Below are 26,700 nucleotides of genomic sequence, written 5' to 3'. Positions count from 1 at the left end.
CCAATGATCGTTGCATTGTTCGGTTGCCATTTATCCGGGTAACGTTGGAGGAATGCCTCCGAGAAGAACAAGTTGTCAGTCGTCATCAGGCAGCCGTGACGGTAATGCGCGTACCCCAAACGCCACCGTATGGGCAGGTCCGGCGACTGACGAGGGTTTGGTGGAGGGGTTGGGAATCGAACCCATGACCATACAATTGTAAGGCGAACGAACAACTACGGTACGGTACGCTATATCTAAAGGGTTGTAAAGGTTCAAAATTGTTTATTTCAAGCATTATCATTCACCTTCTGTCATTTTCGTTCTCAAAGTCATATTTTCATGAGCGAAATCTTCTCTTAGTCCTTCGCTTCTCTTACATAAATCAAGTTTTGATACATGATATGTGGACGATGATTTTGTACCAAATTAATTTGGTTGCACTGGCACCTCGTCAGAGCAACCGACTAAAAAACAACAAGGCAGTCTCAATTGAGTTGTCACATCCTATTCTAGGTTGGTTTCAAGATGAGGAGTCAATGTTAGCGAACTTGGGAAGGAAACGCAGCCATGGGGACTGTAGGGAGCGTGGGGACTTATTATTATTTATTCAGACTAAGGCCGAAGTGGCCTGTGCGGTATGTAAGAGTCTTCTCCATTCGGCTCGGTCCATGGCAACACGTCGCCAGCCACGCAGTCTACGGAGGGTCCGCAAGTCATCTTCCACCTGATCGATCCACCTTGCCCGCTGCGCACCTCGCCTTCTTGTGCCCGTCGGATCGTTGTCGAGAACCATTTTCACCGGGTTATTGTCCGACATTCTGGCTACGTGCCCGGCCCACCGCAGTCGTCCGATTTTCGCGGTGTGAACGATGGATGGTTCTCCCAACAGCTGATGCAACTCGTGGTTCATTCGCCTCCTCCATGTACCGTCCGCCATCTGCACCCCACCATAGATGGTACGCAGCACTTTCCTTTCGAAAACTCCGTAGTCCGTAGAGGACTACCGGTCTAATGAGCGTTTTGTAGATGGTCAGTTTGGTACGGCGGCGAACTCTATTCGATCGAAGCGTCTTGCGGAATCCAAAGTATGCACGATTTCCAGCCACTATACGCCGCCGAATTTCTCTGCTGGTATCATTTTCGGCAGTCACCAGTGAGCCCAAGTACACAAATTCTTCTACCACCTCGATTTCGTCACCACCGATGCCAACTCGCGGTGGGTGGCTCACATTGTCTTCTCTTGAACCTCTTCCTATCATGTACTTCGTCTTTGACGTGTTGATGACTAGTCCGATCCGCTTGGCTTCCCTCTTCAGTCTGATGTAGGCTTCCTCCATCTTCTCAAAGTTACGTGCCATAATATCTATGTCGTCGGCGAAGCCAAATAGCTGGACGGACTTATTGAAAATTGTACCACTCGTGTTAATCCCTGCTCTTCGTATTACCCCTTCCAAAGCGATGTTGAATAGCAGACACGAAAGACCATCACCTTGCCGTAACCCTCTGCGGGTTTCGAAGGGACTCGAGAATGCCCCTGAAACTCGAACTACGCACATCACCCGATCCATCGTCGCTTTGATCAACCGTGTCAGTTTATCCGGAAATCCGTTTTCGTGCATTAGCTGCCATAGCTGGTCCCGATCGATTGTATCATATGCGGCTTTGAAGTCGATGAATAGATGATGTGTAGGCACGTTGTATTCGCGGCATTTCTGCAGTACTTAGCGAATGGCGAACACCTGGTCCGTGGTGGAGCGTTCGCCCATAAAACCCGCCTGGTACTGCCCCACGAACTCCCTTGCAATAGGTGCTAGTCAACGGCATAAAATTTGGGAGAGTACCTTGTAGGCGGCGTTCAGCAATGTGATTGCGCGGTAGTTGCTACAATCCAGCTTATCGCCCTTTTTGTAGATGGGACACACGACACCTTCCATCCACTCCTGCGCCAAAACTTCCTCCTCCCAAATCTTGGTAATGACCCAGTGCAGCGCTCTAGCCAGTGCCTCACCACCGTGTTTAAATAGCTCTCCTGGTAGTTGGTCAACCCCAGGGGCTTTGTTGCTCTTCAGCCGGCCAATCTCCTCCTGGATTTCTTGGAGATCCGGGGCCGGTAGAATTATGTCCTGCGCGCGTTCCCCTAGGTCCATCACCATACCGCCATCTTCGTCTGCCACATCGCCATTCAGGTGCTCTTCGTAGTGCTGCTGCCACCTTTGGATCACCTCACGCTCGTTCGTAAGAAGGTTCCCGTTTATGTCCTTGCACATATCAGGCTGTGGCACGTGGCCCTTACGTGAACGGTTCAACTTCTCATAGAACTTTCGTGTGTTATTAGTGCGGTACAGTTGCTCCGTCTCTTCACGGTCTCGATCTTCCTGCTGACGCTTTTTCCTCCGGAAAATCGAGTTTTGTCTGTTCCGCGCCTGTTTATATCGTGCCTCATTCGCCCTCGTGCGGTGTTGCAGCAATCTCGCCCATGCTGCATTCTTCTCTTCTACTAACTGCTCACATTCGCCGTCATACCAGTCGTTTCTCTGATCCGGGGGCACCGTGCCAAGTGCAGCGGTTGCGGTGCTACCAATGGCGGATCGAATATCTCTCCAGCCATCTTCAAGAGACGCTGCGCCTAGCTGCTCTTCCGTTGGGAGTGCCACTTCCAGCTGCTGCGCGTATACTTGGGCTAGCCTACCGTCTTGTAGCCGCCCAATATTAAGCCGCGGCGTCCGACTTCGACGCGTGTTGTACACCGTCGAGAGTTTTGAGCGCAGGCAAACTGCAACGAGGTAGTGGTCGGATTCAATATTCGCACTGCGGTAAGTGCGGACGTTCGTGATGTCGGAGAAGAATTTACCGTCGATTAGAACGTGGTCGATTTGGTTTTCCGTTTCTTGGTTAGGTGATCTCCATGTGGCCTTGTGGATATTCTTGCGGGGAAAGAAGGTGCTTCGGACTACCATTCCGCGGGAGGCTGCGAAGTTTATGCATCGTTGGCCGTTGTCATTCGATACGGTGTGCAGACTATCCGGTCCGATGACCGGTCTATACATTTCCTCCCTTCCTACCTGCGCGTTCATGTCTCCGATGACGATTTTGACGTCCCGCAGTGGGCATCCATCGTATGTCTGCTCCAGCTGTGCGTAGAACGCTTCTTTCTCGTCGTCGGGTCTCCCTTCGTGTGGGCAGTGCACGTTGATGATGCTATAGTTGAAGAAACGGCCTTTAATCCTCAGCTTGCACATCCTTGCGTTGATTGGCTGCCACCCAATCACGCGTTGGCGCATCTTTCCCAGCACTATGAGGCCGGTTCCCAGCTCGTTGGTGGTGCCACAGCTTTGGTAGAAGGTAGCCGCCCGATGCCCGCTTTTCCACACTTTCTGTCCTGTCCAGCAAATCTCCTGCAGCGCCACGACGTCGAAGTTGCGGGGATGTAATTCATCGTAGATCATCCTGTCGCAACCTGCGAAACCTAGCGACTTGCAGTTCCATGTTCCAAGCTTCCAATCGTGATCCTTTATTCGTCGCCTAGGTCTTTGCCGATTATATCGAATCGCATTATCTCTTATATTGTTCGTAATTATTGGTTTTCCAGGCGGCTTATTGGGCCTGCGCAAACCTCCTGTCTCGCCGGAGGGCCGTCGTGTCAGGGCTGTTTAGCGTCCCACCTAACACCAGGACTTGGGCTTGTGCGCTTTGAGCGGCACACGGTCGCTTTGGCGGAGCCTACTTGCGGATACATGCAGCTTTTTATAGAGGTTTAACAGGGCCCACTGTTAAACCCCACCACATCCTAGGCAGGCGCCACAACTCGCAGATGGCCTGGGGAGGGATCGTCAAGCCCTTGGACAAAGTCCCTGCTGCCCCCAGCGTGGGGACTTACAGCCCTGGAAAGACCAGAGAGGCTCGCACACCTCCGTGGGTGAGACTTATACCCGGGTTGGGGGTCTCGAAAATTTCCAAGCTGGATCTAGATCTGGCGGTACAGTCCTCCATCTTTGAGTTTCAAGTTTTGTACTTCTCAGATGTCACAAACGGTACGAAAGGGCCTTCTATCGAAATTATGTGAAAATTGGGTGTGGCCGGTGCGGAGGTGGCAGATGATTTGCTGGTACTTGAGATTGGGCATGTCGTTCCAGGGTGGCCTGGATCAATGGGTGTTTCGGGCGGTCACTTTGTAGCGTAGCGATGGCAATCAGTCCGAACTAGGACCGGTTAGTCGGAAGGGGTAGTAGCGACTTGGTGGAACCGACCAACGAGGCCCACCGATGAACTGCACTAACCGCGCTGCTTGGGTTCAGATGCACGTACCCAGGGACCCCAGTCTCCTCTGGGAAGGCTCTGGAGACGGAATTGCCGATAAAAACCCGGAAGGATCGGCTGGTGAGGAAGTTGTGCACAAAACTAGGATGTTACCAGAAGCCCCAGTGCACAAACTGCTTGACCACTAGTGGGGCCCAAATGCGATTAAACGCTTTCGAAATATCTAGGGAAACTTGATCAACATATTTCCCTTGGTTCACGTACGTCTCATAATCCGGCAAAGTATGAACTAGTCGCATACCCCGGGCGAAGGGCATGTTGGGGAAAACCAAGTCGTCCGTCAAATTCAAGTTTTTCACGCAGCCTATGGTTGACCAACCAGGTATACCCCGTTAGGCATGAGTATGCTAGGCATAAGGACGTTATGCATAATGTGCGTTAGGCATACAATGGTTTAAAGAACAGCCCACGACATAAAAAAGGCAGAATTATGCCTAACTTACTTATGTCTAACGTACTTATGCCCAACGTCGTGGACCCTGACCAACCTCTCGAAGACCTATGATACACAGGCGAGATAGGCCGGTAAGCAGCAGCGTCGCGGGAGGAGATATTGGGATAACGTGGTTGAAGCGCCACTCGTCGGGAAAAGTTTGATTGGTCCAGGCTTAATTTACCAGATCGAGAAATACTATCGTTGCGATAGAGGGAAGGTTTTTCAGCATCGGATACCTTATTTCATCCAGACAGCAAGAACACCCATTGCTTCAGACAAGAACGAAGGAAAGCTCGGCGAACGAAAAGGGCTGGTCTATTGAGAAACTTAGCAAGTCCGGCGGGACTCAAAAGCTCTGCAGCTTCAGAGCCTTAGTGGCTATGACTCTTTGAAAATCGGTTGCGTAGCCGCTTACTGAAGCGAGTGATGCAAAACACTCCCCGACTATATTGGCCACATCCGGCGGATCAGAAATCGTACGGTTTTATGAATCGATGTGGATTTGGAAAGATCTACGCTTGCCACTTAGCTTAGGATTGGGACGAATCGATGGAGTTAAGGAAAGTGTTGAAATGTACTGTAAAACACTTTGATTATGCTTTATGAATTTTTACATTATATCCCGTCAAATTCCATGTACCAAACAAACCAAAACAGCTAGCTAGAAAAATGTACGCGACCTTTTTTTCTTGATCGGATTAATATTTCTTGCTACTGCGTGAAAGTCTCGTGCCGTCAGTGCGGTCAGCATTTGCATGAGCTTTCTTTTCCAGCTCGTGCGTAGCGCAAACAGAACAGAATCGAGTTTTTACCTATGGCACAAAGCCTAGAAAGAGTGCTAGCGTTTGGTATTGATTTATCAGTTCAAATCTCTAAAAAGTGTGTTCTTTCACCCAGTCATTAGAAAGGAGAGCCTACCAATGACAACGGCTTAAGGGTGGTCAATTTTACCGCATCCAAAGGAATGGCAATCTGTAGCATCTATTTTGCACTCAATAATAGCACACATAAAGACATCCATATCGCGATACGTATTCAAATCGATCGTGTTTTGGTAGATGGTCGGCATTTCTCAGATTTCATAGATGTTAGGACCTTCTGAGGCCCAAATATCGACTCTGTCCGTCACCTTCTGATAAACAAGAATCGCGCAAGGCTGTCCAGCATTACCAGTTCTAAGCGTGAGAGAACCATGCGGCTGAACGCATAGTGACTGTCAGGCGAGGGCATTGTGGAGCATTTCTTTCATAAGCTCGACGAATGAATCGAAGGACACCCAACTGGAGAAAGTTTGAACGCATTGTGGCAACAATATAACAGCCACAGAGGTACTTGGTAACCAACGGAAAGGCTGGTTTGATTTGGAGTGCTAAAGTGCAACAGATGAGAAAAACCAGGTCAGAAGGCGCTACAATGTGACTCATATGCGACCAAAACCAGTCACATTTGAATTGCTGTAACCAAATCGATCTAAACTGTGCTACTAGGGTAGGTAGAAGGAGCACTTTGAGTTATTGTTGAATAGACAATCGGAAAGAGAGGGCACAAACAGAATCGGGAAAGAGGATGATGAACAAGCAGTGGTGCCACTAACGCTAGACGAAGTGAGAAAGGCTGTTCAAGAGCTAAAGAATGGTAAAGCCACTGGGAAAGACGAAATCCCGGCCGAGCTTCTAAAAGTTGGGAGTGATTGGCTGAACGAAAAAAATCACCAAGTGATTGAAATGATTTGTGAGCGAGAAGAAATGCCTTCGCCTTGTATGTCTTATCAATAAGAAAGGTCACTGACTCGATTGTGCTAACTATCGAGGTTTAACACTCCTCAATACCGCATACAAGGTACTCTCCCAAATTCTGTTTAGCAAACTGCGATCAAAAACGAACAAGATGTTCACTCTGAGAAAAATCCTTGATAAATCAGTGAAACGGAATGAACTGTGGCATATAATGCTAGAACATGGCTTTCCGGAAAAGCTTACTAGGCAGAGTCGTACGACGCTGGATAGATCCAAATCGAGCGTCAGAATATCTGGTAAGACAATCAAATCGTTCGTGACACTAGATGGACAGAGCGATGCGCTCTCTAATCAGCTATCCACCATAGCTCGATAAGGAGCAATACAAAAATTTGGTGTACAAAGAAACAAAACCATCCTCAACAACATGCTCCTTGGTTTTGCAGATGACGTCGACATCGATGATGTATATCGCAGAGCGGTTTTACAGGCTTTCGTGCCTTTTAAACGGGAGACTGAAAGAATAGGGCCGATCATAACTATTTAAGTTGGCTGTCAGAGAACGGGCAGTCCGGTGTTGATGCCGAGGTGGAAGTGGGTGGAATGTGATTTGAGGTTGTCGACGATTTAATGTATATTGGAACACTCGTTGCATGTGATAATGACGTTAGCCGCGAGGTGAAAATACGTGTTGCGGCTACAAGTAGGACTTTCTACGGTTAGCGTCGCAACCTACAATACATAGCGACTTGCAGTTCCATGTTCCAAGCTACCAATCGTGATCCTTTATTCGTCGCCTAACTCGTTTCCGATTGTATCGATTCGTATTATCTCTTATTTCGTTCGTAATGATTGGTTTTAAAGGCGGCCTATTGTATCGTCGGAGGGCCGTCCATTTAGTACTGTTTAGTGTCCCACATTACACTAGGACTTGGGCTTGTGCGCTTTAGGCGGTCACTTAGTCGGAACTTACGCCTTTACTTCATATAGGAGGAAGGTGTGATCTGACATTTTTCTTCTTAGAGAATGCCAGCGGTACCGACTGAGATCGATCCCAGGTCCACTTCAATCACTTGTGCCGTCTCATTAAGCAACGCTTGTACAAATCTCATGGAGGAATCGTTGAAAATTTCTTTTCAATTCATGAGCTTCTTAAAGAACTCCTGTTTATTTCTTTTATTGCATCTGTTTGTACTACTCATTTGACTCATTTGACAACCCTGGTGAGAAACTACAAAATTATATAATGCATACCTTCCCGTTTTGGGATTTGAACTCGTACGAAACCAGACTTGGATCTAGGAATAAACGAGTTTCACATTACTAATGCAATTACGAATTATCAAATGCAGAAGTCTGTTTTTGTTTATAAATTACAAACTCAAACTAAATATTTAGATTTTCGTCAATTATTCACGAACTTTGATTACAACTAAAATCGTCAACATTTCCATCCGCTATAGTTACCCTCAATCGTAACCTCGTAGTTGACGCGTTCCCAGCTAATCCTGTGCACCCTCGCTACGAATATGCCAACCCATATGGCAGTTCCCATCACTTCCCGTAGCTTATATTTTATCCAATTCACGGTTGACAGCAACTATAACTTTACCAACATCATTGCTGCTGATATCTCTGTGTCCTGTGCGCCCGCCAATCGTCGGGATCCTATCGCTTCCATCCATGGTCGCGTTGTCGCCGTTCGTTGGTTTGCTGATGAAAGGCCTCCCCAGCTGGAGCCGGTACCCAATGCAATGCCCAATGGTGATGATTGGCACCGGCTTCTCTGCTAGATACGAGCCCAGGGTGCACTCGTCAGATGACAGCGATCGTAATTCTGACGCAAACCCATCTAATCCCAACCGTGCGAAGCAATGAATGGAAACTCGGCTGGATTAACGGTGCCGCCGAGCAAAGATTTGAATCCACAAATTTCTCTCCAAATATATTGTCAAAATTGCACCGAATCGCGCAAATACCGTAATCACCTCCATTCGCCAGTCACGCAAATACATACGAGCCCCCTCGGATGAAGTGGTCCGCAATCACTAGCCTACAAATAACGATTGAGCGGTGGCCACGCTCGCTACCGTACTGCGATGCTTATCGGGTGCAGCTCGTAATAATAAACGTTACCATCTCTATCTGTGCGGGAAAATCTACGGGCTGCTGGCACGAAAGCTTCGGCAGGCATCAACGATGATTATGTCAGGGGCCCCCTTTTCTAACTAATGGTGATGGTGCGCCTCCATCATCATAATCATCGTCGACATTGGATATAGGTGAATTTCAGTTCCGTGCAAGGGACGTAACATCAAGAAGCACTATCCGTGTGGTCATTGGTTTGGAGAGATGGTGATTTATTTTCCGACTTGATATTTGCTGTAAACTTTGATACGAGGAACAGATTCATTCATGTGTTGAAAAAGCATGAGGCTAATTTTCGAAATGGAATTTAAATTTTTGGTTTGAAACCTTTGATATTAAACTTGGAATGGAGAAGAGCATTTCTTCAAATCCTGAAGAAATTCTCTGCACAACAAATATGAAAACATGTTTATCTAACAAATATATGATACTGGATCGAGTGTAAACATCAAGAATTCTTTCCTAAAGCAGTTTTCATGACATGCAGACCCTTTTTTTATTCTAAACTGCATGCAGTCTGCAATCGTTAACAATTATCGAATCCAACAAATTTAAAGCAGTAGTCTGCCAGTTGTAGATAGTTCGTTTGCAAGATCAGAAACTCTGTGCAATTAAAATAGCCAGACGAACAGAAAACTTTTAATTACTGCACATCCACTCCCTGTCATTGCGAACTTCTCTACAAATAGGCTATTAAATTTCTCGAACAAATACATGGTTTTCTCAGCCATTCGCTCCACATCTGTAACAACATACCGATCGAAGAGGACCCATTTTGCTATTATCTTTCCATTCCATGTTACCAAGAGAAATCTTCTCCCTTGGTGCCAACACATCCTCTCGGTACGACTCGTGACGCTCCACTAATTAAATTAATGTTATGGCACCCAAGCTTTCGGAATGGAATTCTAGAATATTATATCTAGTAATAACCACCCACTAGTCGTCTCGCTCCATGTGATATTGCAATGGCCTGTGGACCGAAGCACAGGAGAGAATTTAATACCGATGATTCTTTTATTGCGCAACGTTGTGTCTTCCCGGCTTCCAGTCTCAGCGTGACCGTGGAGAAGGATTTTAATTTTCATATCCCCTCTGGGTGCTGCTGCCGGTTGCCACTGACTTACTTCGACAGGGAGTCACACCATCGTGTCTCCATTTGTGGGCGTCGACCACGACTTCGGTCACTGGAATTACAACCTTAGTAGCTTTGAAGGTTTTATCATGCCCTTGTAGGGCAAACGACGACCCATTCAACCATTATAAAACTAGAAATGTTATTTAAGTGCAACAATCGGACAAATGTTCCAATATCTGTGCAGCAGTCGGTCCCCAAAGACGGAGCATCAAGGAAACGTTTACGATTTATATTAACAGCTGTAACTTCAATTTACCTACGTTACGAAGATACATTTACTGCAGCGAACTTACACTTTGTCTCATCCTTTCTCGTTACAGAATGTGCGCCATGCTACTGTCGGAAGTGTCCAGCTTTGCAGCGGCGATGCTATTCGCAGTGCATCCCATCCACACCGAAGCGGTAAGTTTGTTTTTCTTTATTTTTTTCAAGGCAAAGATGGAAACAGACGGAGAAGGGGTTTATCATCATTAAGTTGATCCATGATGGAGTCTGCAATGATCTCTGTTAAAGACAGAATTACGATTTACTTAAACAAGGAAAACAGCTCTAAATGTGTTCTCCCAATAAACCAAAGGGAAATGCAGTTCGAATGTAACAATGCTAATTTAATTAATAGATACTTATTGAACCAGATTGACCGTTACTTACTCAGCCATCATCATATTTATATAAATTAAAACGAGGTACACTCAATTTGAAATAACGCTATTGAACCATTTTCAAAGGCACCGGAGGCTTCATGCTTAAAATACAACCAAACGCATGAAACCCGTAATCAGACTAACATGGATGTCTCAACTCAGAATTGTTTTAACTTCTCCGAGACCGATTATCGAGATGATTTCAATCATTCAATCAGAGTTTGGCTCATTTGCTGACAACTCATCACAGAGGCCGAATTTTCAAATGTATTCTAAGGTATGTGTATAGATATGGTGTTGGTCTAGCTAACATATACTGCCCATAAATTCATATCAGTCCCATGTTTGCTTGATTTCCTATCTACATGGGACTGTTATAAATTTATGTTATAAATTTATATTATAAATAAGTATGCTACATGATTGAAATTAAGAGACATACTAATTTTGCATTACTTGCGCTTTCGTGCTGTGCATATCGGACTTTGAGCAATGTGCTGCTAGACAAAGTTGCAGATAAAACATCGCGCCAAAAGTCCACATCATATTTTGAAAAACAGCTTTTGGGATGAGTCATTGGTAATCATGAGCCAAACTCTAAATGAATTATTAAAATTGAATCCATCCCCGCGATGAAAAAAAGATGCCGAACAATCACCATGCGTTTCCACCGCTGATGATGGGTCGACGAGTGATTAACTTTTTCTGCAGCAGACCTGAGTGTTTGTGCAAGTTTGTGTTTGTTGAATTATTTTTTCCAAGTTGTTTATTTTGCAGCCGAATGCATTACATTGAAATAATTCTATTTATTTAATGGGATGCTTTACAATCACATTTTTCCTCTGTCAAGAATTGTATTGACACGTAATTCCACATAAGATGTTTCAAACAAAACTTTTTTCAGCCGTGAAGTCACGAGAAGTTAGATTTATGCAACATATATTTTTTTAAGGAATGAGCAAACAAACTCTGTGATGTATGTGTTGCAATGAAATTCTGTAATACAACTGTGAGAAAATGTATATAAAAAGTATTATATGAACCACTTTCAGATATTTACGAATATCAACGAAAACTTCTACTGACTTCCTTATAATCATGTGCATTTGCTTCGACTTCACAACATTAAGGTAAACATATGCATTTGATGGGTGGCGTCAAGTCAAAACAAAACTTTTGTACCGAAGTAAAGTAAGAGAGTGTACAGTAAAATCAAAGAAGTTTCATTGGAGTTAAACATATTAGGACAAGACGGATAGGCCTATGAGTAGTCATAGCCCTTCATTAGTATTTTATCAATCCCATAATAAAAAGTTTTTCAAATCAACATACATCCATTTGAGCAGGTTTGAATCACATTTCAATAGTTTTCCATATCAGTTTTCCAAGCAACTGCAGGCAAGTGGCCAGCTTTTCCGGGCCCATCTTGATGAGCTCAGCTCCGATACCATCCTTACCAGCTAATTTATTCGTCTTTAGCTGTTGCCATCCTTAATTTCTCTCAAGGTGGGGGGCTGGTTGGCTTCCATCGTCCGCTGAACTGACGTAGTCATCTCCTCCGCTGCCTTGACTTTCACTGCCTGTACTCTCAGCGCCATTCAAATATTCCTCGTAGTGCTGCTTCCACCTTTCGATTACGACACGTTCGTCCATCAAGATGCTCCCATTCTTATCCCGGCACATTTCGGCTCGCGGCATGAAGCCTTTGCGGGATGCGTTGAGCTTCTGATTGATTTTTCGTGTTTCTTGAGAACGACACAGCTGTTCCATCTGCTCGCACTCCGCTTCTTCCAGGCGGCGTTTCTTTTCCAGAAAAAAGGCGGGTCTGCTGTCTCCGCTTCCATCTATAACGTTCCACGTTCTGCCGGGTACCTTGCTGCAGGGTGTCTGCCCACGCTGTGTCCTCCTCCAAAATCTGTCTGCACTCTTCGTCGAACCAATCGTTCCGTCGACTTCGTCTCATATACCCGACGTTGTTCTCCGCTGCGTCGTTAATGGCTGCTTTGACTGTATTCCAGCAGTCCTCGAGAGGGGTCCCATCCAGAGCATAAAATATTCATCTTCATGAAGCAACTTCAGTCCGAATTTTGACAAACATCGCATGATTATTCCAAAAAAAGAATGACATAGTCAAACGACTGCTCCACCAACTCATTCATTCGACTGTCACTGAGTGTGCTTACTATGTGCAGAAAAAAACAAAATTAGCATTGTTTATATTGATGTTTACCGTTGAAAGGGCCTCGCGGATGCAAATCGGATTCAGTTCTGTGTGATAAATTACTTTACTCAATAAAACAGTGTTCGGATTTCAGATAATTAATCGATTTGTAGAATGTGCATAAATATTCAATGACTAATATTCAACTGAATATTGACAGTCCAGAGACGAAAATGAATGTGCCTGGAAGTGAGCTGACAAGTGAAGAAAAGTGGTCTTCACAAAAAAAATCGATTATTTTACACTCTGGTCCCATCGAGCTCACCCTCTCCGGCAATTCTGCCTCGAGATGCTGTGCGTATGCAATGGTGGCGTCAGGTTGCTTCAGTCGCTCTAGCTCGTACCGCGAAGGTCGTCGGTACCGAATATTGTTGATGACGGCAGTGTTGCGAAACTCTTACTCGTGAGTAAAAAAATACTCACTCTTTACTCATTTTGTGAGTAGTACTCAGGCCGTGAGCTACTCACTAAATACTCATACTCACGCAGTGAGTAGGATACCAAACTCACAGCGAGTATTACTCACGCAGTGAGTAACTCGCAGGTGAGTTTGGATGCCAATACTCACACGTGAGTGAGCATAATTGCTCGTCAAAGTATTGTGAGTAAAGTTGGTAACACGCATTTTGGATTTTTTTAACAATCTTACACAAAAATGAACTATGTTTTACCCAATGATGGAAGTGGAATCAAATTGTAAAGAGCCCCGCACATAGGATACGTTTGCGTTGCGTTTGACAGTTTTCCCATGAGAAATGTGTCAAACGCAACGCAAACGTATCCTATGTGCGGGGGTCTTAACTAGCTGCACAGTAAATTCTGAAGTAAGTACAAAGCGTTAATGCGATTACCGTCAAGATAGTTGTGCGGTAGTTTTGAACTGGGTGGTGCGAATAGAATCGATTTGGTTGTCAAACTGAAGCCGAAAACTTCTACAGTGTTGACCCGATTTTGTCACTCCCCGATTTTGTCTACCCCCGATTTTATCACGTTTTCGACCCGATTTTATCACGTCCCGATTTTGTCACGTTTTCGACCCGATTTTGTCACCCCAAAAAATTTTGTCATTCTTTTTATTTTCGTAAATAATACCAAAAATAACATTGATTTTCATGAAATAACTTTCACCGCCTGTAGTTTATTACGAACGACTTCTGAGTACCTGGGAAATATTCTGTAAGCAATTTCGACAAGAAATAACGGGTACCGTTCACGCATTTGGCCTTTCCAAGGCATAAAATGATTCATATTTGTGGAATGAATAAAAAAAATGAAAATATTTTTTTTCCAATTTTGTCACATACCCTGTTTTATCACCCCAAAATTCACCAGGGGGGTGATAAAATCGGGATATTACTGTATTGTGCCGGAGCCAAATATTGAAGATTGTGGCTATGTTCGTTTCTGATATAACTGGTTTATTTGTGGACGCAGTAGCGCTCGTGGCAAGTGTTTTATTTTCAATCAAAATTTTCAACGTCTGTTGTCTGTGATTTTTTTCATCAAATGCTGTGTCTGGTTGTCTAAGGTTGTCACTGGTTTTGTTTTCTGCATCTGATAGTGAAAAAGAATTGAAGTGTCAAATATTTTATTTTTGTGAGAATTTCCCCGCGTGCTGCGTCTGTTTGGCTAGTCAACGGACAGACAAACAGGACTATTATATATATGATATTGAGAAGTATTGTTATTATATTTGGGGCAGAAATAAAAATAAACTTTGTTTGAGTTTTGGATTCTTTGTAACAACAATTTTCACATTATATTTCGAATGGAAAATTAGTAGGAATGCTACTAAAAAGCACTCGTTACGAAGTTTTACGAGCTTCAGCGGGAAATGTTTGACAGCCATGGAACTGCAAAATAATTTTGTTTATGGGAGTGATTTCAAAATATTCCTCTACTCTCTTGAGTGCAGAAAAGCGGCTCTATCCGCAGCACCATCCGGTGAAAATATATTTATATTTTGAATCTTGTACATGGGGGAAAATACTGCTTACTTACGGAAAGAATATTAATCATATAGGGTCGGTGTACCAATTGTCGCCATACATAAGAACAACTATTTTTTTTTAAATAAGTATAAGGCATGCGGGTGGACTTCATATATCAAGCAAAAGGTTTTATTCCTGCTCCTTAGAAAAATCAGGAAAAGTTATAAATAGGCCTTTTCACGAGACGTTTAAAAACAGCTGATTTTATTGTCAATTGACTGTTCTACTTTGAAAGTGACAGCTTCGGGGTTGTGAGCCTGCTCAGCGGTTGTAAACAAGTGCAGTCTCGGCAGTGTCACATGAAAAAGCCTATGAAAGAGACAGCTTCGGGTTTGCGCGGCCTGTTCGGCCTATAATAGTGCAATCCTGCTAGTACTCACCAGAGTTTACAGTGATTTTGATTTAGCCCCTTGTGGGCGGCAGACAAAAACAGAACCGTTTCGACAAAAGCACAACAATCTGCACTTTTGGGATTGGGACCAGTGCCACCCGAAATCGTTTGAACGAACAACTGGTACTAACAGCAGAATCGCAGGATGAATAGGTCACGGTAGTGAAAAACGCAAGTATCGAGTGATAGTGATGAAGACGGCTTCACTAAATTCGATAAAGAAAGCATCCGTTGTGAGAATGGATGTTTGGGCTCGCCCAAATTCGATCGCATTCGATTACCGTTTTTCTGATCCGGAACGTTAATCAAGGATTTGTAGCAGTACCCTCTCGAAGCCATTGCCACCAAACCCACCGGTGGAGGGAGATTCTGCTGTTGCGCCAGGAGGGACTTGCGGTAACCGTTATGTAAAATAAATTTATATTTCTCGGGTACTTATTCAAAAGGGTCTATGTGATTTTGTAAACAAAGATTCTTACGTCGATTTGTCCAATCGGACGGTACGCCCACGCAAACCAACACCACCAACAGGTAGCCGAAGCCTCCTTACGTGGAAATGTTATCAGATTGGAGAAATCAACGTTTGATTCATTATTTACAAAATCACATACGTCCTGTTGAATAAGTATCCGAGATTTATTTAAATTTCCATTGTATATCCCTTGTATAATTTCAAACGTTCGTGTAAAAAAAAAATAGATTTAGATTTAAAATTGCAGCGTGTTCGTTTATTTTTGCGTTTATTTTCATGCTCCAAATATGTGCATCGAAATAAACGTAAACTGACAAAATATTATCTTCTGTGAAAGCAAATATTTGACGCAGGCCCAAACTTAACGCACTTTCATATCTTTTAATTGATAGTATTTTCTCCAAACATATTTTAAAAAAATCAAGCTATAGATTGCTTTATTTCTAGACCAACATTGAAAAGGGCGTAACAGCCAAAATTTGCCAAAATTAGACAAAGAACGGGAAGAATATGTTTTTACATGTACGCCCTTTTTAAATGTTGGTCTAAATTTACCGTCTTGCCGAAAAAAATATACTCAATAGTTGAAAACGAAAATAGAGGACTAGCGAAGTTGAATTTTTCTCGTAATCCGTATGTTAAACCTAACTACGCTAGTACGCTAATTAGACTAGCTCATCACTAGCGATGTAAACTTTAACATACGGATCGCGAGAAAAATCCAAGTTCGAGTCCACCATTGATTGAGTATATGGACGTCATACACATTATGCGTAAATTTTTCGCTTCTTTATTAACAGTGCTTAAAATCGAATGATTAGTTTTTCGCGAAAAAATTACACCCGATTCTGTTTTTACACGGCCGTGTAAACAAAATCCCATACAAAATTTTTGTAAAGTTGCTCCATTTTGCATGATTTGTCTAGAAATCATAAAACTTTTTTACATGGATTTTCAAATTTTGAACTGAAAACTCTTTTATACAGAACGCACCCCCCGTGTAAAAAAAGAATCGGGTGTACCTACTTTTGTGATAAGTTTTTCACCCCTACCTACATTGAGTATTATGAGTGAGCATCATGCATCGGGCATGGATTTATTATTTACGCTACAGTGTGGTTCAGTGTGTATTAATAGTTTTGAGTCATCTTTATTAATACAATGTGATCGCGTAGCTCCTATTTTTTAAGCTATCAGTCTTTTCACTTTTGCCAATCAGTAGCTTCAACGTTATTCTAAAAAATTTCATCTACAGGTTGCTTTGTATGCATCATATATAGTTTATAAAGTAAACCAGAGAAAATTGTGTGTTTAGTTTAACATGCAAATACAACAGACCATGACCAGACCAAATACAACATGCCAACAGATAATGCTAACATGAATACCTGTTTTTGCAGTATTCTTCTATGTGGCTGTTCATATACCACGAGGGCAGGTTTTAATCAGTTTAATATACCCCCCTCACCCAGCGTTAACAACTGCTCATATAAATTTTCAAAAATTTGTGTGAGTCGTGGACATTCGCCATACACCCTTCCCCCCTAACTGTCCACGTGATATATGGACAGCCCCTATTATGGTTCCAGTTGAAAGTCGAATATCGAACTCGCAAAAAACGATTTTATTCGCGTTCAACTTATGGCGCATCATTGCGCAACTAGTGTTATTGGATGAAAAAAAATATAAACGCTTTTAACTGATTGAGTTTAAACATAATTTTAAAGTGCGTCAAATTAGGAATGACCGTGTCAAATAGTAAGTAAGTCAGCGTCAAATAACACACATCAGCGTCAAGTAGTTAGGCACCTCAAGTACCACATAAAAACTTATTATTAATCTAAGAAATACACCTATCTTGAAGTTTTATTATTTGTACTCGCTCTATAACATAAAGAAGCTAGCTATAATATAAAGAAGCAGAATATTTTGTGAATCATTTTGTCCCATGTCCCATTTGCCTCAAAATTGATCCTGTGTATCCAGTAGGGATATAGCAAGTAGGTAAACGATCTACATCATGCGCAATATTTATTACAGTACAAAATCAAAAGAAAATTGGTACAATTATTTTGCTTTGAAGTATTTTGTGAGTAAAAGTTACTCGTGAGTGAGTAAATAATTTCTTCATACTCACTCGTGAGTATGAGTATTACAGTTCAAACTCACGTGTGAGTATACTCACAGTGAGTCTGAATTGGAATACTCATACTCGCGAGTGAGTGAGCAGGTTTCAAGCGATGCTCACTCATTTCTCAACACTGGATGACGGATAGTTTTGGGCGCAGTTTAACCATCACCAGATAGTGGTCAGAGTCGATGTTAGCGCCACGATATGTCCTGACGTCGATGACGTCGGAGAAGTGCCGTCCATCAATCAGAACGTGGTCGATTTGTGATTCTGTCTGCAGTGGCGATCTCCAGGTGTACCGATACGGGAGGCTGTGTTGGAAGTAGGTGCTGCGAATGACCATATTCTTGGAGGCGGCAAAATCAATTAGTCGTAGGCCGTTTTCGTTCGTCAGCCGGTGAGCGCTGAACTTTCCAATAGTCGGTCTAAACTCCTCCTCTTGGCCAGCCTGAGCGTTCAAATCTCCTATGATGATTTTGACGTCGTGGCTTGGGCAGCTGTCGTACTCACGTTCCAGCTGCGCGTAGAATGCGTCCTTATCATCATCAGTGCTTCCGGAGTGTGGGCTATGGACGTTGATTATGCTGAAGTTGAGGAACCGGACTTTGAACCTCAACCTGCACATTCTCTCATTGATCGACCACCACCCGATCACTCGCCTTTGCGTAACGCCCATCATTATGAAAGCTGTTCCCAACTCGTGTGTGCTGTCGCAGCTCTGGTAGATGATATGATTACCTCTAAACTTTCGCACCATTGATCCCTTCCAACAAACCCCCTGCAGCGCTACGATGTCGAATCCACGGTCCTTGAGCACATCGGCGAGTATGCGTGTGCTCCCGATGAAGTTGAGAGATTTGCAGTTCCACAAACCGAGTTTCCAATCGCTAGTCCTTTTTCGTCGCTCTGGTCTTCGCTGATTATTCCGGTCCGTACTCTCTTGTTGATTGTTCGTTGCGTGAGTTTTTTTTTGGCTGGCTTGCAAGGCCTGACACCAAACCCCCTAAATTTCCGGAGGACCATTCCTCCTTATTTCCGGTGGACCATGGTGCACAGTTTCACTTAGAGTCCCTCACTGGCACTCGGACGATGATCAGCCGCCATGGAGAACAGACGCTGTTGTGAGCCGATCCTGACATGGAGAACAGACGCTCTGTAAGATTTGCACCTCCGGAGAGGAGCAAACCCCCCCTTCCCTGTCAGCATACGACCATAGTTCCTACCGGGGTTGGTTGGATCTTCCCTAAAGTTGCTCGTATCCCGGCCAACACCACGGCCAGGTAGGGATAGGAGTAGCTGGGTAAGAGGCTAAGGACTGCGAGATGGGGTCTATTTTATTCCTTCAGGTACGCGAAGTACCAATGGTACGCTTTACCCAGCATTTGCCGTGTAGATTCTTATACATAGTGTTAGTTTTGGAGAACCGAAAGACTCGCGGTTTAGTCGAGGTTAGGGAATACAATAATACAGTAGGAAAGGAAAGGATTTTAGGGTGCTTAAGTAATTACGATACTGATGTTCACAAAGTTGACATTCCTCGCATTTTTACATCTGTAACGGGACAAACAATCTTTTTTTTTGGGAGACAACGGACGAAAGGAATACATACGAAAGGGATTAACGACAGACATTGAGATGTACAACAAGAGGAAGACATTCGATATGGGGTACAACAGACAAGGGAATGGGCAGACAATGATTACAGTTTTACATCAGCAACTTTTAAAAATTAGTGGACCAGGGACATGTACTCGAGATCAAGGCCCAACAACACTTCCCTAAAAGGCTTTGGTTGTTTTCCTCGGACCCGGATTGATTGGACATTAGACGACACATGGTTCGAATGAAGTCTCGTCCCATATTCAATTTTTTGAACCATGGACGCTTCGACACGTGCGGGCGAATTGAATACAGCCATCTACCCAACTCCCTATTTGTCCATTTCTGTTGCCAGCTGTTCAAGGTTTCCTGACGAACTAATGTGAAAAATTCTTCGAAGGTGATTTTCCGATCGTAAATATCACCTTCCATAGCGCCAACCTTAGCCAAAGGGTCCGCTTTCTCATTTCCCAGTATCGAGCTTTGAGAAGGGACCCAAGCCATGGTGATTGTGTAAGACCGTTGTGATAAGGCACTCAAAGCTTTCCGTATCTCATTTAGAAGATACGCTGTGTGCTTAACCGGTTTCATTGACCGAACAGCCTCCAAGGAACTTAAACATTAAATTGTCGGTGAAGATGAAAAAGTGGCCAGGAGGTAGGGAATAGTGTATAGCTGCTAGATTTGACGAAAATGTGTGCCTTCAAAACTTCTAAAAAAACTCGGAACAAAGTTTTTGCTAGAAATGAATGATTAAAATTGAATGAGAAGATAATCGATTTTTAGGGACCGCCCAAGGGACCGTATTTATGTAAAATATTCATAGCTTGTGATCCATAAGCGATAGAAATATGGTTTCTTTAGCAAAGATGCTTAAAATTAATTATTATACAAATTATACAGTTGATATTGGAAAATATGATTTTTGTTCTCAAAGACGCCATGTATCTATAACTAACAGTTTGGGCGCAAATATTTTTGTCTTCTAGATTCGGATTTGGGACCATTGTGCAATGGCTCCACATTCCAACTGGAACTTGGAATGCTTTTTTACTTAGTGTTCTATAAGCATTTCCACAGTTATTAATTAGAAGCTTTTCTGTGCTTGCCATTGCTATTGTGTGGCAAGTACAATGGGTGTCGAGAAAGTTTCCAACCCGAAAACACCCTAGACCGGAACCGATAATGAACTCTCCATCTCTGGATCGGGAATCCTACGCCTGTGCTCGCAATGCTACTGGAAACCCCCTCATATCCAACGGAAACGGCTCCATCGTGATGCGTTTCAAAAGAGGGGACAACTTCCCACGAAAATCGGCTGGAGAACTGCTCAGCACAGACTAGGCGAATTCTGCGGAGTACACAATTCCGTTCAGCACATAATGATGGCACCAGCCTCAATTTGAATTTCCCCTGTCTAACTACGATACTGATAAATTATTTTTAATTAACTATTTAAGAGTGTCTTGGGAGAAATGGTACTCATAGTTATAGGACTTTATAGTTCACCTATTTGTTCACCATAATTAACTTTGTTTGTATCAACAGATACGTATTTCGTTTCCTACTTGAAAACCAACTTAAAACATTACTTGGAAGCACAAAAAACTCCGTTGACGCCTTGGGAACATCTGGAGTATATAAAATACTAGCTGTATGTACCAGCCATTGTTCGGAATTGCCAGTTTGATTCGCAGTTTTTTATACAATCGGAAAATGTTAAAACAAATTGGTCAAAAAGGTAATTATGTTTGTTATTGTTCTTCATCATCATTCCCATGAATGGATAAATCTACGAAAGGATAATGTCTTTTAATATTAGGGAATTGTGGGTAAAACCGACACTGCGGGTAAAACCGACACCACTTCAAATCTCTGATTTCAAGGGGTTATCGGACAGAATTTCGACACACTTTGAATAAACGTTTAATTTTATGTATTTCTAGTCATTTTGTTACTGGCGGGGACGTGTAAAAGTAATAATAAACAGACATTTAGCATTGATCCCCATTGAGGAGGCGAGTTATGTAAAATTTTGGCATCGGTGTATAAGCTTTTTCGACAATAATTTGTGGATTATCAGTATTTAATCAATCTCTGATCCACAATTGAACATCATTTTGTGTATGTTGTGGAAAAAAAGTTAACTTTTTTAATTATAAACATCCACATGTATCTCATCATTATTATGTTATCAGTTGGGGTAAATTCGACACCTGCCATCAAATCACGAAATATCTCTTTTTTATTAGACTCATCATTCGCATAATATAAGTCAAGTATTGGAAAACGAGGCGCCGGGGAATATAACTTTATCATAGACTGGTTACATACCTGACAATAGGTCTAGGGGGTACCATTGAGTCATCAAGGAAAACCTGCAGGTTGGATAACAATAGCGCCTTAAGCAGAACCGTATTTTAAGTTTCTTTTGCTCTTGGATATATTCAATCCGTTCTCTAGTGTTGTTCTTTCGTGATCCATTTTTACTCCTGTAAACATGTAGCTTGTCACCTACGGAACTAGTCATTTTCATTTCTTGTCATAACTGCCTCATACGCATTTATTTTAAATCGTCATTATAAACAACTTTTTTAAATAAGTTCAATTTAAATGTAGGTCAATATTTACAGTAGTTAGTAAATATGTTACTAACATTCTTATACTCTATATTTTTTTCACTCGACCCACTAAAAAAATAAAATATGATATGTGGTGATGATTTTAAATATATAAAAAAATCAGCCATCGTTTATGAGTGACCCCTAAACATGAATTTCATACACAAATATCAAAATGAATGTTGTTAAACATTTTCAATTATGTTGCAACATCATTTAGAATTGTTCTGATGTTCGATTCCATAACGATTTGATGTGTCGGTTTTACCCTCATGTGGTGTCGATCTTACCCGCACCCCAGCTGGTTGGGCTGGAAGATGGACTGTTCGCGTTTTCATCATAAATCAAATTCTATCAAAAAATATTATCCTGAGACCTCATGGACTGATGCATGAAGAGCCAAAGTATGCTTGTATGAAATTTTTAGACCGGAAAATTGCTTCATAGATTGAGGAACAGTAAAGTTGCTTAGGGTGTCGGTTTTACCCACTTTTCCCCTACATATTACCGGCCGGTGTTATTTTCACATTTGCAGCTTTATTTCATCACTTCTTCTTTTCTTCCACAGTTATTAACTGCGAGGTTTCTAAGCCAGGTTACCATTTTTGCATTCGTATATCATGAGGCCAACACGATGATACTTTTATGCCCAGGGAAGTCGAGACAATTTCCAATCCGAAACTTGCCTAGACCGGCACCGGGAATCGAACCCAGCCATCCTCAGCATAGTCTTGCTTTGTAGCCGCGCGTCTTACCGCACGGCTAAGGAGGGCCCCATTATTTCATCACCATTCAGTCAAATTACTATTTTACTAAATTAATAATTGTGTGTGTGTTACTTCTACGTGAAGTTAAACGATTTACAATGATATGGAAATGCTAATGGCGAAAGTATAGAACTGTTCCGTTCCGTTAGGATACGGCAGGCATGGAGAATGTTTTTATAGAAGTCGATTTTAAAGCGAGCGGAGGGCAATATTTGTGATAGCACATATCACACGACCTTCCTTCTGCCAAGCTCTTGTATAAAGGGGGAGGGAAGAATATCAGTGTGGAAGCTGATATATCTCCACTGGCAAAAGGAAGGTGGTTTGACTTGCTCATATGCCATCGCGTGCGGAAGGATTTGCTATCGACGAGTACTGTCTCCAAATTTCTAATATGACATCAGCATCTAGTCGAATAGGATTTTTATTGCACAGTTCTGTTTTCTCATTGCGTCCGTCTCGTCGCAACCAACTTGGCCACCAACTGATATTCTTCCCTCCCCCTTCATACGGGAGCTTGGCAGAAGGAAGGTCGTGTGATATGTGCCATCACAAATATTGCCCTCTGCTCGCTTTCAAATCGACTTCTATAAAAACATTTTTCATGCCTGCCGTATCCTACTATAAATTCTATACTTTCGCCTCTAATTCTATCATGAACATGTACGTCTAAGTTTGGAAGATGACATTAGCATTTCCATATCATACGTCAAGCGTCCGTTATGCCAAATGACCATCACTTTTGACGTTGTTCATAATTCACTTATACTGGTCTACCTTACCTACTCCTTGTTATTCCCCACTATAGTTGACAAACAATCGGGCCTCTTTATACTAAAATAATTTCCACACTATTACTAGGTAAAAGCCATCGGATGCCGTAACACGACTGGATTACAAAAATTACAGCTTTCAGAGTCCTTACGCGTTCAGCAACGCTCTGTATTCTCTTTCAATGAGCGATCTGATTAAAACATTTTACTGATGCTACTTCTCCACTAAAAAAATCATGAAACGCTTCGATTTGAAATGTCTTTCCTTTTTTAGTCGATTATGGAACGATGTTATTTATCAAGTTTGGGTCCGACTGGCTGTAGTGGTTTTATCTCCAGAGAACAGCGCACTTCATCATTGGATCATCGCATTTCGACTACTATAACTAGCCACTCGGTCCAAGTCCCGGACGAGGGAATTCAACGTGGATGACTACCCTTCCTACCGTATCTGATATTCTTCGTTCTACCTCTATATCATTGACTACTGAAACCAATGCAATGTCAAAATTCGCGTTATTGAAGTATAAAAAAAATTAATCGTTGTTTCCCGACTATCATTTCTTCTTCTTCTTATTGGCATTACATCCCCCACTAGGACATTGCCGCCTCGCTGCTTATTGTTCATTCAGCACTTTCACAGTTATTAATTGCAAGATTTCAAGCCAAGGAACCATTTTTGTATTCGCATATCATGAGGCTTACACAATGATACTTTTTATGCCCAGGGAAATCGAGACAATTTCCAATCCGACAATTGCCTAGACCGACACCGGGAATCGAACCCAGCCACCCTCAGCATGGTCTTGCTTTGTAGCTAGCCGCGCGTCTTAACGCCCCCCGACTATCACTTATCGATCCCGTTTCGGCATATTGTAGTTGTATTCTACTTTTCCATAATTCAAAAGTCGGCCATCTGAAGTAATATGAAACACCGATTCAGCTTCTTAGCTTTGAGCAGCTTAAACCAATCCGAATGTACTAAAAATTTAAAAATAAAACTCGAACAGTTAAAATTCAAATCCAATCCAAAAGTTCCGAAAAAGTAATAATTCATACGTACAATCTGAAATGAAACTACGAAGACTCATTCGAAGTTACTGTTCGCAATAACTCATGCCATTTCCCGCTGTACTTCACCCCCCTTCAAAACCCAACAATGACCGAAAGTAATTGATATTCCGGTGAATCGATGGTTTTCGTTCCCTCGCCGTTCCAGAGACGAATGCACGGCGAAACCGGCACTTGATCTGCATTTTCACATCCCCCTCCCTACCATTCAGATAGTGCGCGTGGATCTGGCGAAGACGGACTCGCACCGTTTCGTCGTCGAAACAACCGACGAGATGATTGCGAAACTAGTTGGAAAAACGAGGATTTTTAAGTGCACTCCAGGGATTCATAATCGTACATCGTCGACGAACGAACCGACACAGTCAGCGGCGGGTACCTACTCGCTACACCAACGACGACGATGACGACGGCAGTGGATCAGTGCTGGAGCTGGAAAACCGTTCCGAAAATGGTCCTCCTTTTGTCCTTATCTTGGAGGCGGCACACAGTTGGCTGGGAATGGGGCCCCACGACGGTTTCTACGTTTCTTTTTTGCTTCTTTTTTGTCTTTGCTTTTTTTGTTGGAGTGGGTGGAAATCCATTTCAAATTCACCAGGAGCATGAAACGATGAAAGTAAATTATTTGCATGGGAACATGGGAGAGTTCTTTTCATCAAGATTATCTTTTTTAGTTTGTTTAGCTACATGGGGATAAAGTTCTCAAGGTTACTGACAGAAACAGTAGTTTGAGAACTTTGTTGGTTTATGGTGCGACTAAAAATGCAAATGTTCTGTTACAAGTTGAAATTTATCTTTCATATACGTACCAATAAAGAAATAAAATGATTACCATTTTAATTCACTTCAACTGGAATATTCTGATGATATTTCCTGGCATTCTCATTTATGATTGATTTGGAAGATTCATTTGAAATTTAAATTGTTCTTAATTTTGGTCCGATCGTGTTCGGTGTTCAAGAGAATAACTTCATAACGTATTTCAATGTCCTAAGACTTATGTTTAAATTTGATTTGTTCCAGGCTTCAATTTTTATACCTTTATATAAATTTGCACTTATTGTTCCCAAAAACAAAAACAGATTTATGGCGCGTTCATTTCGTTGCCATAAAGCTTTACTTACTCCTATAGTTTCTTATAAACAAACCCAGGAAAAATCAGACCTTCAATTGCCCTTTTGACTATAAAGCAGCAAAGCAGAAACTCGACGACTCGCAGAAAGGTCCTGACTCCGAGAGTCAATTACTTATGCCAATTACAGGATTGGTTTTACGACTGCAACCGGCTTTGTTTCGTGCTCTGTTTGCGCACAACAACCATCTTCGGAATAACGACGAATAAATTTAATTATGATCCCGGGCCCTTATTGAATGTTCGTGATTTGACTTCACAATGTAGGGAGCGCTCTCGAATCGAACTGGTGTGCGGCATGACGACGACTGATGGCGTGCACCGGCACATGTACCGACGAATGGCTGTGGCCGGGAAGATTGAGTCATGGCAGCAGGATTTCTGCAGCCATCATCAACGGGAGCAGTGCATTCGTCTAATTGGTTTACGGTGACTGGAGAGAAAATGGAATCATTTATGTAATTGGGTTAGAGCAACGTGAAGGCGGAATAACTGCTTTCCATTTGCGATTGAATCCGTTGGGATAATACTGGAAACGGTTCAACGTGAGCGATTGATATCTTTGTTTGTAATAATATTAGTCAGAGATGTGCAAACAAATCGCTATTTTAGAAACACTTACTCGAAAGCACGTATGCAAATTTGAATTAACTGATCCCAGATCTTATCCAATTGTAAAAATTCAATCTTTACCAATCGTAGCGAACCATAATCAATCCATATTAAATAGGCTTTCAGAGATTGTTCACCGACAAGACGATCCCATCTCACACACTTCCGTCCCCAAGAATGTAATTTCATTGTTCATTTTATTTACTGTCAACCGTAATCTAATATCGTTAATCGTGATGCATTACCTATTCATTGTCCTCCCTTGAGTCCCTCTCATCCATGCTAAATAATTTCCGAACGTCTAAAAACAAGACTTTATGGCTGATTCTGTTCCTCTCGATTATTTTGCAGCACCTGAACAGGAAATTGGACTACTTCCCGCACCGTACCAATCCAAGCATAACTGAATTGAAAATGCATTTCCTCTGTAAGCTGTCAGGGCGAACGAGGGACATCAATTTATGGGATGCCGGTTAACCTGTCTACATTTGTCGAGTCATCCCTCCCAATTCGGCTTA

The 26,700-nt window shown here is 42.6% G+C and overlaps 1 protein-coding gene across 14 annotated transcripts in view; it reads left to right on the top strand.

Moving 5' to 3' along the window:
• The window catches only part of LOC134226894 (protein O-mannosyl-transferase Tmtc3-like), a 741,179-nt gene that overhangs the window by 268,118 nt on the left and 446,361 nt on the right, over positions 1-26,700 (top strand). For all 14 annotated transcript variants that reach the window (XM_062707982.1, XM_062707987.1, XM_062707985.1 and 11 more), the window contains one exon: positions 10,078-10,159. In XM_062707982.1, the coding sequence (XP_062563966.1) occupies positions 10,078-10,159 (82 nt within the window). The remainder of the gene's footprint in view (positions 1-10,077; positions 10,160-26,700) is intronic.

Source organism: Armigeres subalbatus, chromosome 3 (assembly GCF_024139115.2).
Source record: "Armigeres subalbatus isolate Guangzhou_Male chromosome 3, GZ_Asu_2, whole genome shotgun sequence".
Taxonomy (NCBI): Eukaryota; Metazoa; Arthropoda; class Insecta; order Diptera; family Culicidae; genus Armigeres; species Armigeres subalbatus.
This window is presented reverse-complemented; position numbering and strand designations above follow the sequence as displayed.